Here is a 13,964-nt window from a genome sequence, read left to right as displayed (position 1 = left end):
AAAAAAAATGTTCAGCTTCATGTCATATAAAGGTTCCGTTTAAAACCACATTTTCTTCCCACAAGGAAAGAAACGTTAAGCTTGATGCTGTGACATCATTTGGTATTCTCCCTTTGTGTTAAAGCATCATTTACTATTACTTTACTTTGGTTTTCAAGTGCAAGCTCATTTACTAACAGGTATCTCTGGTCCTTTCCCCTTTCTTCTCAAACATGTAGCCCCACTGGGCCACTATGCCAGATGCAAAGATAGGCAGTGAACACAGCTGTGTGTGGGGTCACTGGAGCCGTTCTGGGTGCATTGGCATGAAGGTACAATGTGTAAGCTTAGCAGAGGAGACTAGATAACTGGGTAAAGATCCAGGCCTTAGCTGGATTTTCTGTTTTTTCCTCATGGACTGTGGAAAGCATCTCCTCATTTGTGAGCCTCATTGTTTCTTGTCTGTCAACTCAGGGATGCTGTCTGGCCTGTGGTGGGTTGAAGAGGGCCAGTGCTCATGAGCTCAGGTCCTGTGTGCGGCTCAGCAGAACCCTACCTTCCCCTTCTCTTTGAGCGAATGGATTTGTATTCTCTCTCTCTTTCTCTCTGTCCTTCCTTCCTTCCTTCCTTCCTTTATTTATTTAGGTTTTCAAGACAGGATTTCTCTGCCTGGTCACTCTGTAGACCAGGCTGGCCTCGAACTCAGAAATCCGCCCGCCTCTGCCTCCCAAGTGCTAGGATTAAATCTTTATTTCTTTTTTAAACCAGGAAAAAAGAAGAAAAGTTGGATTGGATGTACCAAGGTCCAGGTGGCATGGTGAACCGTGATGAGTACCTGCTGGGGCGCCCCATTGACAAGTACGTCTTTGAGAAGATGGAGGAGAGGGAAGTCGGCTGCTCTTCTGAGACAGGACTCCTCCCAGGCTCAATCTTTGCCCCGTCGGGTGCCAATTCCTTTCTTGACATGGCCAGCAAAATCCGGGAAGACCCTCTCTTCATCATAAGGTACTGCTGGGCAGTTGAGAGGGGTTGTTACAGAGATGCCTGGGGACTTCCAGGTCTGGTGTTTCTCTTGCTTTATGCTGTTCCTGCTTTCCATGTCCCCATTTGTGCTTCTGGGTGACGAGAGAGATCCTGTGAGGATGTCTGCTGTAGGCCATATGGAAAGATACTGGCAAGTGCACCAAGCCAAACTAGATTTATCCACCAAACCCTTAAACAAAAATAAGGGGTGGAAGGCTAGGGGAGCAACTCTGCTGTCAACAAACAGCATGCGTTGCTCCTACAGAGGACTTGTGTTTGGATCCCAGTACCCGTGACAGGCAGTTTAGAATTTTTGTAACTCCAGCTCCAGGGAAATCCAATGCCTCTAGCACCCATGGCACATGTACCCATATGCACTTGCACACACACACACATTAAAAATAATAAACATCCTAGCTGGGCGGTGGTGGTGCACACCTTTAATCCCAGCATTTGGGAGGCAGAGGCAGGCAGATTTCTGAGTTCAAGGCCAGCCTGGTCTACAGAGTGAGTTCCAGGACAGCCAGGGCTACACAAAGAAACCCTGTCTCGGAGAAAAAAAACAAAAACCAAAAAACAATAATAATTAAAATCCTATTAAAGTTAAAAAGGAGTTAGAAGCAAGGTGACAAACACTTGCTAGTTCCTTGGCAGTGAGGTAAATACTCCCTTAACCTTCCACTTACCACTGCAGGTGCATAGCCAGCAGCGAGTCTTCCTTCCTCACACTTACCACCGCAGGTGCATAGCCAGCAGCGAGCCTTCCTTCCTTCCACTTACCACCGCAGGTGCATAGCCAGCAGCGAGTCTTCCTTCCTTACACTTACCACCGCAGGTGCATAGCCAGCAGCGAGCCTTTCTTCCTTACTCCTTCAGCCCCCATCCTTGCTATCTATCCACCCACCCACCCACCCATCCATCCATCCATCTATATCTATCTATCTATCTATCTATCTATCTATGGATGATTGTCCTTCATGTGTTCAGTGTACATATATGCGTATGTGTTGTGCTTACCTGTTTGTGGAGGTTAGATCTTTCTCAGTCATTCTCTTTATTTGTGTGTGCACACATATGCATGAGAACCCACATGTATATACATGCCACAGTGTGTGTGTGGAGGTCAGAGGACTATTTTTGGGAGTTGGTTCTCTCCTTCCACCATATGGCCTTAGAAATTTGAACTCAGACGGGCTTGGCAGCATCTTCCTTTGTAGGCACTGGCTCTCTACCCAGGCCTCTCACCTCAGTTTATTGAGATGGAGTCATCTTGCTAAACCTAGAGCTTGCTCATTCATCTACACTGGCCAGCAAGCCCAGGATCCTCCTGCTGCTGTCTCTAGAACACTAGAGTTATGGTGTGTGCTGCTCTGCTTATGTTCCTCTGTTGTTACAGGTTTTGAGACAGGGCCTTACTATGTGGCTTTGTTTGGCCTATAGGACTCAACCCTGCCATCCAAGTCTGGGACTGAAGGCGCGTGCCACCACACCTGCCTCACTCAACTTTCTCACCTGGGTGGTGCAAGGTGGATGCTTAGGCCCTTATGCTGTGTGACAAGCACTTTCCATCTCCCTACTCATTTTTGTTTGTTTGTTTGTTTGTTTGTTTGTTTGTTTGAGACAGGGTTTCATGTAGTCCAGGCTAGCCTCAAATCCTCGCTATAGCTGAGTATGACTGAACTCCTGACCCTCTGATGTGTGTTACCATGCCCTCCTTTGTGATTTAGTGAGACTGCATTTGTCTATGTGGTCGAGGCCTTGAATTTACCATCTCCTTACCTCAGCCTCCTGAGTACTGAGGTCTGCACTATCATGTCCAACTCTTTATTAGTATTTCCGTGTAGCCCTAACTTGTCTCCAAATACAATTTTCTTCAAATTGTTATCATTTGAAATCTTTATAGTAACGTTTCTTTTTTTTTTATGTTTTGTTTTTTTTTTTTTGTTGTTGTTGTTGTTGTTTTGAGACAGGGTTTCTCTGTATAGCTCTGGAACTCACTCTGTAGACCAGGCTGGCCTCGAACTCAGAAATCCGCCTGCCTCTGCCTCCCAAGTGCTGGGATTAAAGGCGTGAGCCACCACCACCCGGCTGTAGTAACATTTCTTGATTTTTAAAAAAATGTATTTTTTAAAATGTATGACTGTTTTGGTGTCATGTGCTTCTGTGTACCATATACATGCCTGGTGCCTACAGAGGCCAGAAGAGGACCGAAGCTATGCCAGCTGTGAGCCACCAGGTGGATTCTGGGAATTGAATTCCAGGGAGTTGTCCCTGGAAAAGCAGCCAGTGTTCGTAACGGCTGAGCCATGTCTCCAGGTCCAAGCACTGCCAATATGTATACATACACACAGAGACACACACACATAGACACAGAGAGAGAGACATATACACAGAGAGACATTCACAGACACACACATACACAGAGACACACATACACAGGCACACACACACACATTCTTTCTCTCTGTCTCTCGGTTTCCCTGTCTATTTCTCTGTCTTTCTCTGTCTGTCTCTGTCTGTCTGTCTGTCTCTCTCTTCCTTAAAAGAACCATTTTACTGTTTTTATTCCTTACAAGATGAGGCTGTTTTTATGCTAAGCAGTGGAGCTTATTTCTGGAATGTTGCAGCCTGTGGATTCACAGGTCCACACTCGATTCTTTATTTTTTTTTTGTTTTTTGTTTTTTGTTTTTTGTTTTTTGTTTTGGGATTAAAGATGTGTGTCACCACTGACCAATTCTTTAGGTTTGAGGGGAGCCTTGGATATGAGGTCAGACTCAGCGTGACACTCTGCAGTGCCCCACACGGATGTTCTCCACGGTACACAGTTTGTTGTGCTGGAGTTTTATTTCCACACCATCCTGGAGGTTTTAGTGTAGTTTCTGTGTCTGTGAGGTTTCTGTTGTTTTCTGTTTTGTTTTGTTTTTTTTTTTGAGATAGGTTCTCACTGTGTAGCCCTGGCAGCTGTGCATAAGTTTTGAAAAGGAGCTGCTAGGTAGAATTTGGTGAGGGGGATAACATAATTTCCTTTGCAAAAAAAAAAAACCCAAAAAACCATTAAAATTCTTTCTTCTATTTAGGAAGAAAGAGGAAGAGAAAAAAAGAGAAGTACTGAACAATCCTGTGAAAATGAAGAAAATCAAAGAGCTGGTGAGTCATGGATTGGACACACACCGAGAAAAGAATGGCTGCTTGATGTGTGTGTGTGCGCGTGCGCGTATACTGTGTGTCTATGTGTGTGTGTGTCTGCACTGTGTGCACTGTGTGCCTGTGTGTGTCTGCATTGTGTCCATGCGTGGTTCTAGAAGAGGCAGGAAAGGGGCATCAGATCCCCTGGAACTATGATGGTTGTGAATTGCTATCTGGAACCCTGGTCCTCTGGAAGAGCAGCCAGTGCTTTTAAATGCTAAGTTATTTCTCCAGCCCCTCCTTTAGCATCAGGAGCTGTTGTTGCTTCCTCCTCCTCCTCTGCCTCCTCTTTATCCTCTTCTTCCTCCTGTTCTTCCTCCTCCTCCTTTCTTCCTAGTATCCCGGAACTTGCTCTGTAGACCAGGCTGGCCTCAAACTCACAGAGATCCCCCCGCCTCTCCCTCCTGAGTGCTGTGACTAAAGGTGTGTACCACCACTGCCCAGCTGGACTGGCTTTTATAGCTTCTTTCTTTCTTTTTTTTTTTTTTTTAAGATTTATTTTATTTATGTGAGTACAGTGTAGCTATCTTCAGACACACCAGAAGAGGGCATTGGATATCATGACAGATGGCTGTGAGCCACCATGTGGTTGCTGGTAATTAAACTCAGGACCTTTGGAAGAGCAGTCAGTGCTCAGTACCACTGAACCATCTCTCCAACCCTCTTATTGCTTCTTTCTATGTTGTAACTCCTGCTAATCTGGACCTCAGTCTTCCTCCTTCAACCTGAGTGACAGAATTACTAGACTGACTTTTTTTTTTTAAGGTTTATCTTATAGAAGATTATCTTATAAAGATTATCTTATAGAAGAAGATTATATTATAATGATTATCTTATAGAAGTACACTGTACACCCAGAAGAGGGTATCGGTCCCAGGCTGGCCTCGAACTCAAAAATCCACCTGCCTCTGCCTCCCAAGTCCTGGGATTAAAGGCATGTACCACCACTGCCTGGCTTGAGGCCTATTTTTATTTACTTGTATATGGAGTATAGAGGGCATCTGGAGCTAGAGTTACAGGCTTTTGTGGTTGCTGGATGTGGCTATTGGGAATAGAACAGCAAGTTCCCTTAACTGACACATCATCTCTCTAACCCTTCAGTGTTTGTGTTTTAGATACTATTTCCTGGTGACTCTGTGCAACCTTAACTTAATATCTTATTTAAGATTTATTTCATCTTGGTTTGGAAAGAACTACATGTCTTCAGTTTTTTTCTCTTTTCTTTTTTAAATTGCATTTCCTTGTGTGTGTTTATGTGTGTGTGTTGCCGTGGCATATGAGTGACTTGAGAACTGAACCCCAGTCATCAGGTTTGGCGATGAGTGTAATCAGCCAGTGAGTGGCAGACCCGCCAGAGGGACATATGATAACAATAGTAATTGTTATTATTATTTTAAAGATTTATCTATTTATTATATGTAAGTATACTGTAGCTATCTTCAGATAGCCCAGAAGAGGGCATCAGATCTCATTACGGATGGCTGTGAGACACCATGTGGTTGCTGGGATTTGAACTCATGACCTCCAGTAGAGCAGTCAGTGCTCTTAACCACTGAGCCATCTCTCCAACCCAACAATAGTAATTATTACTACTTATTTATAGTTTATGTACACTGCCTGCATAAACGTTTTTATGAGGGTGTCAGAGCTCCTGGAACAGAAATTACAGTTGTGAGCTGCCATGTGGGTGCTGGGAATTGAATGTAGGTCCTCTGGAAGAACATCCTGTGTTCCTTAGCTCTGAGCCATCTCTCCAGCTCCCAACAATAATAATTTTTAAAATGTGGATTCCTCGCTCACTTATCAGCAGTTTTTTTCAGATGGTGTCTGCGGTGCATTTGTACTCAACATGGATACCTTGACAGTGTCCTGGGCCAGTTTGGATATAAACCATTCCTGACACCAGGTACTAACAGTGGTGTCAGTAATCTCATGTGATTATATCCTGCTCGTTTCCCAGTTGCAAATGAGTCTTGAAAAAAAGGAGAAGAAGAAGAAGAAGGAGAAGAAGAAGAAGCACAAGAAACACAAGCACAGGAGCTCCGGCAGTGATGGCTCCAGCAGTGAGGAGGAGCAGAGCCGGGCCCGGTGAGCAGGGGCTGCAGCTCCTCAGCACAGCCTTCTTACCCATGTGTTCAGCCATCCCATGGGAGGACTGAGCACCTGCCCTGCGCTGGGCTGTCAGTGGGGAGCACGGCAGTGTGCACTCTGTGGCGCAGAGCTTGGCCTCTGGCTGTAGAGTTCCAGTGTGCTCTTGCAGGTGGACGTTCACCTCCCAGATCTTAGGTTGGATCTGACAAGACTCTTTCATCTCAGCTTGAGCCCTTGGTACTAAAGGGGCTTTTCTGTAGTCTCTCCCTCTTACTTTAAAAGTGGATTAATGGAACCATGTGGGCCCATTCTGCATTTTCCCAGAGGGGCAGTCAGCTCTGTTGCTGCTGATTCACGATTAGTCCCCAGAATAGCAACGTGGGGTGAGAGGAGAATGCATTCAGGCTCTGAGGCTGAGAGCTCTGCCCACGGCTTTTCACAGGAAAAACTTGACTGTGCTAATGTATCTTCCAGTGAAGACAGTCCAAATAGAGCAGGGTGCTGCCAAGCCCTGGAAGAATAGCTGGGTGCTGGGAGACTCTGGTTTCAGCAGGAGAGATTCAAACTGGACTTGCGTGCCTTTTCTTTTCAGTGAATGTGAATATGTTTTATTCTCTTAGGTCTCAAAAGAAGATGCCAAATTCCTTTCCTGTTTTGTCCAAAGTCCCTGGATATGGCTTACAGGTAGGGATGTGGGCTTCCCAAAGGGTGTGACTATGGGACTGTGCAGTCCCAGTTACCCCCTTGACACCTGCAGTGACGGGGGAGTTTGGATAGTGTGGGCTGGGCTGCTGGAGACCAAACTTCCTCCTAATGCTTGAGCCCTTTGCCTCTACCCGAGAGTCCTCTAAATAGAGAGATCAGTAGTTGGAGCACTTAGCATCCTACCAAGGACTGCACATAATTAACATATGGAGACCAGGCTGGTCTTAAACTTACAGTATACTTACTTTAGCATTTTGAGTACTAGGACTCAGGTATGCCCCGCACACTTCCGTGCATCCATAAAGTCACATGATTACTTTTAGCACTTTAAAGAACCTTCATTCTTTCCTCTGCTTTACTGCATTTCTGTTTGAACAGCTAGGTTTTCCTATGACTAAATTCTCATCTTAATGCTCCAGGTGAGAGACTCTGACCGTAACCAGGGACTACAGGGTTCCCTGGGTGAACAAAGGGCAATAAAGAACCGTTCCCGGTCAAGAAGTGCCTCACCCCCCAGGCATGTCAGCAAGAAGAGCACCAAGGAAGACAAGCCCCGGGACAGGAGGTCTCGGTCCCCAAGGCCCAGCAAACAGTGAGTATAGGAATTGAATGGGAAATAATCTGTGACTCTAAAGGCCCGGTCACAGCAGGGGTTTGCCTTGGATGATGTTCATCACCTCCATCCTTAGATGTCTCAGCTTTATTTCCTCTACAGTCATGGTACAGTCACTGTGCAGTGGTGCCATACATAGTCACCCTGTAGTTACAGTGTAATCACGGTGTAGTCACAGTTCAGTTACAGTGCAGTCACGGTGTAGTCATGGTGTAATGTTACCATCATGGTTCAGTCACAGTGTAGTTACAGTGTAGTCATGGTGTAGCCGTGGTATAGTCATAGTGCCATCACAGTGTAGTCACAATTCAATTACAGTACAGTCACGGTGTAGTTATGGTGTAGTCATGGTGCAATGGTGCCTTATTTGTGTGTGTGTGTGTGTGTGTGTGTGTGTGTGTGTGTATGTGTGTAAACCTTTGTGCCACTGCATGCTTGTGGAGATCAGAGAACAGTTTGAGGGAGTTGGTTCTGATCTCTGCCATATGGATTCCTGGAGACTGAACTCAGGATATCAGGCTTGGTAGCAGGTACCTTTTCCCACTGAGCCATGTTGTTGTCCCCAGCCTGCATTGTATTTTAAGGGAGTTCCATTGGTTCAGGGTATACTAATAATCCCCCATATGAAAAGGCTCGTCCCCTTTGTGTCTATTACAGGCATACCTCTAAGGTAAACAGGAAAGAGAGAGACAGCCCATCTCCTAAAAAGGAGGTCTACCAGAGGCGGCATGCTTCTGGATGCACCCGGTAAGTCAGGACCCTGTGAAGTTCCGATTTCATAAGGCTGCATCCAGAGGCAGCTGGCAGCGGGAACTTGGTAATGTATCAGGTTTCCTTTAGTCCTATGATTTTTTTTTCAGACATAGTCTCATGTATCCCAGGCTACGGGCCTCAGACTTACTATATAATCAAGGGTGACTCTTAAACTTTTGGTCTGTCTGCCTTCATCTCCTGAGTGCTAAGATTACTACCCAGTTTATGTGGTGTTGGGGATCAAACCAGGGCCTTGTTCATTCAGAGCAAGCATTCGTCCAACTGAAGTACATCCCCAGTCCTGCTCAACTTGGTTTAATACTGGGTCTAACATTGTGAACTAGGCTGACTTTGAGCTTGTGATGATCCTCCTACCTTAGCTTCTAAGAGATGTGTTTGCAGGTGTGGACACCAATAGCCGCACCCCTCTGGTCAGCTTTTACTCATAAGGGACATTGAACAGACAAAATCTGGCTGGCTTAGTGTTAAAGCCTTGCTACCAAGGCTGACATCCTGGGTTTGATCACCAATACCCATATAGAGGAAAAAGAAAAGAAGTTGTTCTCTAACCTTTATATATGCACCAGAAGTACACCTACCTGCTCACCCACACAAATTTAATAGAAAGATTATAAAAAAAATAGGGCTAGAGAAATAGTTCACTAGGTATAAAGGGCTGCTGCCTAAGTGGGTCCCTGGAGCTTGCTGATCAGCCTGTCTGACTGAATTGATGAGCTCCAAGTTCACTGAGAGACCTATCTCAAAAAATATGGTGGAGCAAGGGACAAAGAATGACATCTGACATTGGCCTTGGTCTTCCACGTGTTCACGCACACACATGTGCTCACGTGGGTTTTATATAAAGTGTCCTCTGAATCCCAGGCTGGCCTGGATTTAAACTCTGCAATCCTCCTGTTTAATCAGTTTTGTTTTGTTTTGTTTTTTGATTTTTTTGAGACAGGGTTTTTCTGTGTAGCCCTGGCTGTCCTGGAATTCACTCTGTAGACCAGGCTGGCCTTGAACTCAGAAATCCACCTGCCTCTGCCTCCCAAGTGCTGTTTAATCAGTTTTATGTATTTATTTAGTAGAGCTGTGTTTTAGAGGTTTTTTTTGTTTGTTTTTGAGACAGGACCTCAAACAAACAAACTCATCATCTTCCTGCCTCCATTTCCCAAGTTCTGGGTATGGACAAGTGCCACCATTCTCAGTTAGAAAGTAGTTTTTGGTTTCTGTTGTTTTGTTTGAGAGACAGGGTTTCTCTGTAGCCCTGGTTGTCTTGGCCCTTACTTTGTAGACCAGGGTGGCTTTGAACTCACAGAGATGCCTGTCTCTGCCTCCTAAGTGCTGGGATTAAAGGGGTTTGCCAACATGCCTGGCTAGCCAGCTTAGTGTTTTTGACAGGAAGTATAGTTACCATGGATAACTAAATGTCAGGTTTTAATATTTTAGTTTGTTTCTCCAAATGGGCACTTTTTCAAAAACAGAACTCCGTCATTTTTCCCTTTAAAGTCTTATATCATGAAATATGTACAAACTGTTACACACTTGTTTCAGAAGCAGCAGATTTGGATGTCTGCCATTGTTAAGTGGTGGCTAATCTGGTTCATCACTTCCTTTCTGTTCTAGCTTCATTTAGGATGGATGCCAGGGAAGATGGTCTACCTATTATATTCTGAGGTCAAGTTAAGTCAGGTTGCTGGCATCTAGCTTCATCCCAAAGTGGTACTTTACGTTCTTGGCTTGTATCCATGAACGTGTGTGTTGTGTACATCCCTACTCACACATATTGAGACCAGAGGAGGACATTGGGCTCTACCTTATTCCCTGAGCTGGGTTTCTTACAGAATCTGGAGCTCAGTGATTTAGCTAAGCTAAACAGCCATCCTGGGATTTACCTGGTTTTGCCCATTCATGGTAGGGTTCTGGGCATGTGTGGTTATGCTCAGCTTTTACAGGGAAGCTGTGGCTTTGAACTCAGAACGTTAGCCTTGCAAAGCAAGTACTCTTGAGCCAGTCTTGACTTGTAGCTGTCTGCTTTTGTTTTTGCTTTTTTTTTTAATCCATGGGTTTGTAAGCATCTCTTATGGAGTGTGAAGTATCAACAGTCACATAGCCCAATCCTTTGTTTTGTAAGTTCTTAGTGGTGTGGTGACAAACTTGTTATAAAGTTAGGTTCCTGATTAGCTCTCAGTCTGTTTCATAATTGTTTTAAAATAATTATCCTAGAGATTACTTAGTGTGATTATGAACTCCTTCACTGATGTCTCCATGGTTTGGTTGGAACCATCTGCCTGAGGCATTGGAAGGAAGTAGACTCACCTGAGCGTGGCATTGCTCCTCCTCTTTGGGGACCCTGAGCTGGCAAGCCTGTGACCCGCCTGCATGCTGAGCTGCTTCTGTCCTTGTTCTGTTTCTCTGGGGAAGGGGTGGAACCTGGGATTGTTTTTGTGTTCAACAGAAAACTCTCTGCTGAGGAACTAGAGCGGAAACGGCAGGAGATGATGGAAAATGCCAAGTGGAGGGAGGAGGAGAGGCTCAACACCCTCAAGAGGCACGCCAAGGAAGAGGAGCGGGAGCACAGGCTGCAGAGGTTGGACTCTCGGTCGGGCAAGTTCATCCAGTAAGTGATTCCTCATGCCTGGGCTCCACCTGCGTGGTCTCCGTGATGTCATGTGGCAGCAGGCCCGGTGCTGGGGTTGGTGGTGCTGTCTGTGTCCAGAGACCTCAGAGCTCAGCCTTGGCACCACTTTTGGTACTGCTCCCAGTTTCTAACCAGATAATAGCATTTTTATTTGACGTAGAAGTAATTGGTATTTTTCCCAAATCACTGAAATTCCTTGGCCTTCCTTTTAAGTAAAAATTTGTGGCTCAGAAAACCTTTTTCCAATGAAACTTGACTTGTTTTCCAAAACAGATGAGTTTTCCCTTATGGACATTTAAAAACCCTGGTTCCAGATGGAGTCCTTTGAAAACTGCCTATGTGGGCCGAAAAGGACTTGTATTTCTACAGTTGCTTTCTGGCTACAAGCCTGTTTCTTCTGATTCTGCCAGGGTTGACCAGTTGAAAATGTTCTTTTTTCCCACTTACCTGTCTTTCCTTCCCTAGCCGCATGAAGCTGGAGAGCGCATCGACCTCCTCTCTGGAGGACCGGGTGAAGCGCAACATCCATTCTCTGCAGCGGACATCGGTAGCTCTGGAGAAGAACTTCATGAGAAGATGAAAACCAGTCTCTCTCACTGGTTTGCCTGAATTTGCCAGGGAGGCAACTGACTCCTTAAAATTCTCTTTATAAGAGTTCAAATGGCTTCTTGTACAGATGAAAAACCACCACTGTTCAAAGTGCCCTTTGTCCACTGACTCCTGAAACACTTCACATCCCTTAAACCCGATGTGACCTGATTCCGGGATCCTCAGGAACTCTAGCTGGATGCACTGTGGGTTTTGACTGTGTTTTAGTGGATGGTGCTGGACGGCTTGGATGCTTGTCTCCTCTCCTCCCTCCCACCTGAGTGAATGGATCAGACTTCCAGAGGCCTCTCTTTACAGCCACCCCGATGGATAAGCAAACGTTGTCTTTATTTAGTAGATCGTGTGACAGGATAGCCAAGCATCAGGAAGAGCCAAGAGAGTGACAAAGAAGCTGGAAGAGAAAACAGAACCAAAAAGCCCCAAGTGAACTGCTAACCACCTGGGCTTTAAGCTGTAATGATTTAATGTATATATACAAATGTATAATTCCATATTTGCTTCTAAAAAGTTAGCCTTGTGAGAACATTTTGTTCCATGACCTTGTCAGAAAAGTAACACAGTAAGGCAGCCTGGCTCACTCTCCTCCCTGAGTCAGGGCGTAGGCGAGCTTTGGGATTACTGACCTTCTTTGAGATTTGAACATAACTCTGTCCTCTACAAATGTGTTAGGTTGCATTTATAGGTATGTTACTGGCTTCAGGAAGGACACATCTGCCAGGGTTCACATCCTGCTCTGTTCCTCACTCTCCTAGTGAGCACCCAGTGGGGCAGGAATTAGGACCCATGTTGCCCTGTGACTCCTAAAAGAAAGTACTGTAGAGGAAGCTGTTTGCTTTCTGACTAATTTTTATTTGTTTGTTTGTTGAGGCAGGCAGGGTCTCTTGTAGCTCAGGCTAGCTTTGATTGTACCCTGTAGCTGAAGGTGACCCTGAACTTCAGACCCTCTGACCACACACAGTTGCTAACTACTGCCACTGCTGCCTTGTGTCCTCTTTGGTACTGGGCCCTTAGTGGCCCAGGGTGGCCTGGTGGTGGCTCACCTGCTTCAGCCTCCTGGCTGCAGTTACTGGCTGCCACCCCCAGCTTCCTAGCTGCTCTTGTATCCTAAGACAAGACTCAAGGGGCCACTCCTATGTCTTTACTGCCATTCCTTTCTCTATTCTTTCACCAGAAGCCCTCATTTGACCAGGGAACTTCTAGGTGCTCTTTAAACAGACATCAGATTCACCCCTAGCTGTGGCTAACCTTAAACTGTAGATCTGTTTCAGCCTCTGGACCTGTGATTACAGACCATGTGGCCCTCAGAGGTGCTTTTAACTCATATATTAAGCCATTTCCTTGTTTTACCAGTTCCTAATTCCTCCTAAAATATGTTTGGATTTTTATCTTTTTAAGCACTAAAATTCCAGACACTGTAATTCTTAAAACTCAGTTTCCCCCAGACAATGTAACATTATTCATTTAATCACCTCATCCTGCTGCCCTGTGCTATAGTTAATTATGGCTTTTATTTTATTACTTGGTAATAAAGGCTACATTTATTTTTGTAACTGTAGAGCGGCCGACCACGTGCCTGGTACTGAGTCTTGATATGCCCAAGTGTTGACCTGTGATTTGTGTCGAATACAGAGACCCTTCGTCCAAGTGAAATTACATAATAAACCCTGAGCAGTTTACTCAAGATTTCTTGGAGCAAGAATGAAAGCATTATTACAATACGCGTCCACAGATGCTAGCGGTGCCTAAACTTGACCCTCAGGATAGAGGTGGATAAGCGGCAGGTGGGGTGGGCGCGCGGCCCATTCATAAAACCTAAGATTCCCGGCCTGCTGCTCTGATTGGCCCCCGGGAAAGGGGGCGTGCCCCGCGGGTGGAGCGTGCCGTCGGCCCAGGAGAGTGGGAACATCCACGCTTGGGTGGAGCGAGGGGGCGGTCCCTGGTTTTCTAGGCAGGACTTCCTTTTCCCTTATGCCGCTTTACTCCTCTGTCCCCCGCGGTGGGGATGGTATAGTCCAGCCTCTTCCCATGCCGGCCCCTCTTCCCTCTCCCGATCGGTAGCGCTGCCGCCATTTTAGTACTTCTGGTCGAGGCAAAGCCAAACCCCGGCCTTGAGGGTGTCCGAGCAGGGAGCCCTTCTCGTGGAGTGCCTCAAGGCCGTCCATTCCCCGTCGTCCTCGTTCCCGCGCGTGAATCCGGCTGCGTTCCTGTCGGCCCGGGGGAGGAGTAGTGGGCGGGGCAGCCGCAAGCGCCCGGGGACGGACGGTACCATTCCGACCCGGAGGGGAGAGCCGGGATCAGTGGGCGGGGCCGCCCGGGGGCGGGGTGAGGAACGGGCTGGCCGGCTCCTCGGGGCGGGGCGGGGC

At 46.2% G+C, this 13,964-nt stretch overlaps 1 protein-coding gene across 1 annotated transcript in view; it reads left to right on the top strand.

Annotated features, from left to right (window-relative positions):
• The window catches only part of Cwc25 (CWC25 spliceosome associated protein homolog), a 19,109-nt gene extending 5,825 nt beyond the window's left edge, over positions 1–13,284 (top strand). Inside the window, exons 3-10 of the mRNA XM_031352988.1 lie at positions 748–984; positions 4,081–4,150; positions 6,150–6,277; positions 6,901–6,964; positions 7,405–7,577; positions 8,256–8,345; positions 10,810–10,971; positions 11,458–13,284. Of these exons, the coding sequence (XP_031208848.1) occupies positions 748–984; positions 4,081–4,150; positions 6,150–6,277; positions 6,901–6,964; positions 7,405–7,577; positions 8,256–8,345; positions 10,810–10,971; positions 11,458–11,572 (1,039 nt within the window). The 3' untranslated portion in view covers positions 11,573–13,284. The remainder of the gene's footprint in view (positions 1–747; positions 985–4,080; positions 4,151–6,149; positions 6,278–6,900; positions 6,965–7,404; positions 7,578–8,255; positions 8,346–10,809; positions 10,972–11,457) is intronic.
• The last annotated feature ends 680 nt before the right edge of the window (positions 13,285–13,964 follow it).

This window comes from Mastomys coucha, unplaced genomic scaffold (assembly GCF_008632895.1).
Source record: "Mastomys coucha isolate ucsf_1 unplaced genomic scaffold, UCSF_Mcou_1 pScaffold5, whole genome shotgun sequence".
Classification (NCBI taxonomy): domain Eukaryota; kingdom Metazoa; phylum Chordata; class Mammalia; order Rodentia; family Muridae; genus Mastomys; species Mastomys coucha.
Note: the sequence above shows the minus strand (reverse complement) of the source record. Positions and strands in the feature narration are given on the sequence as shown.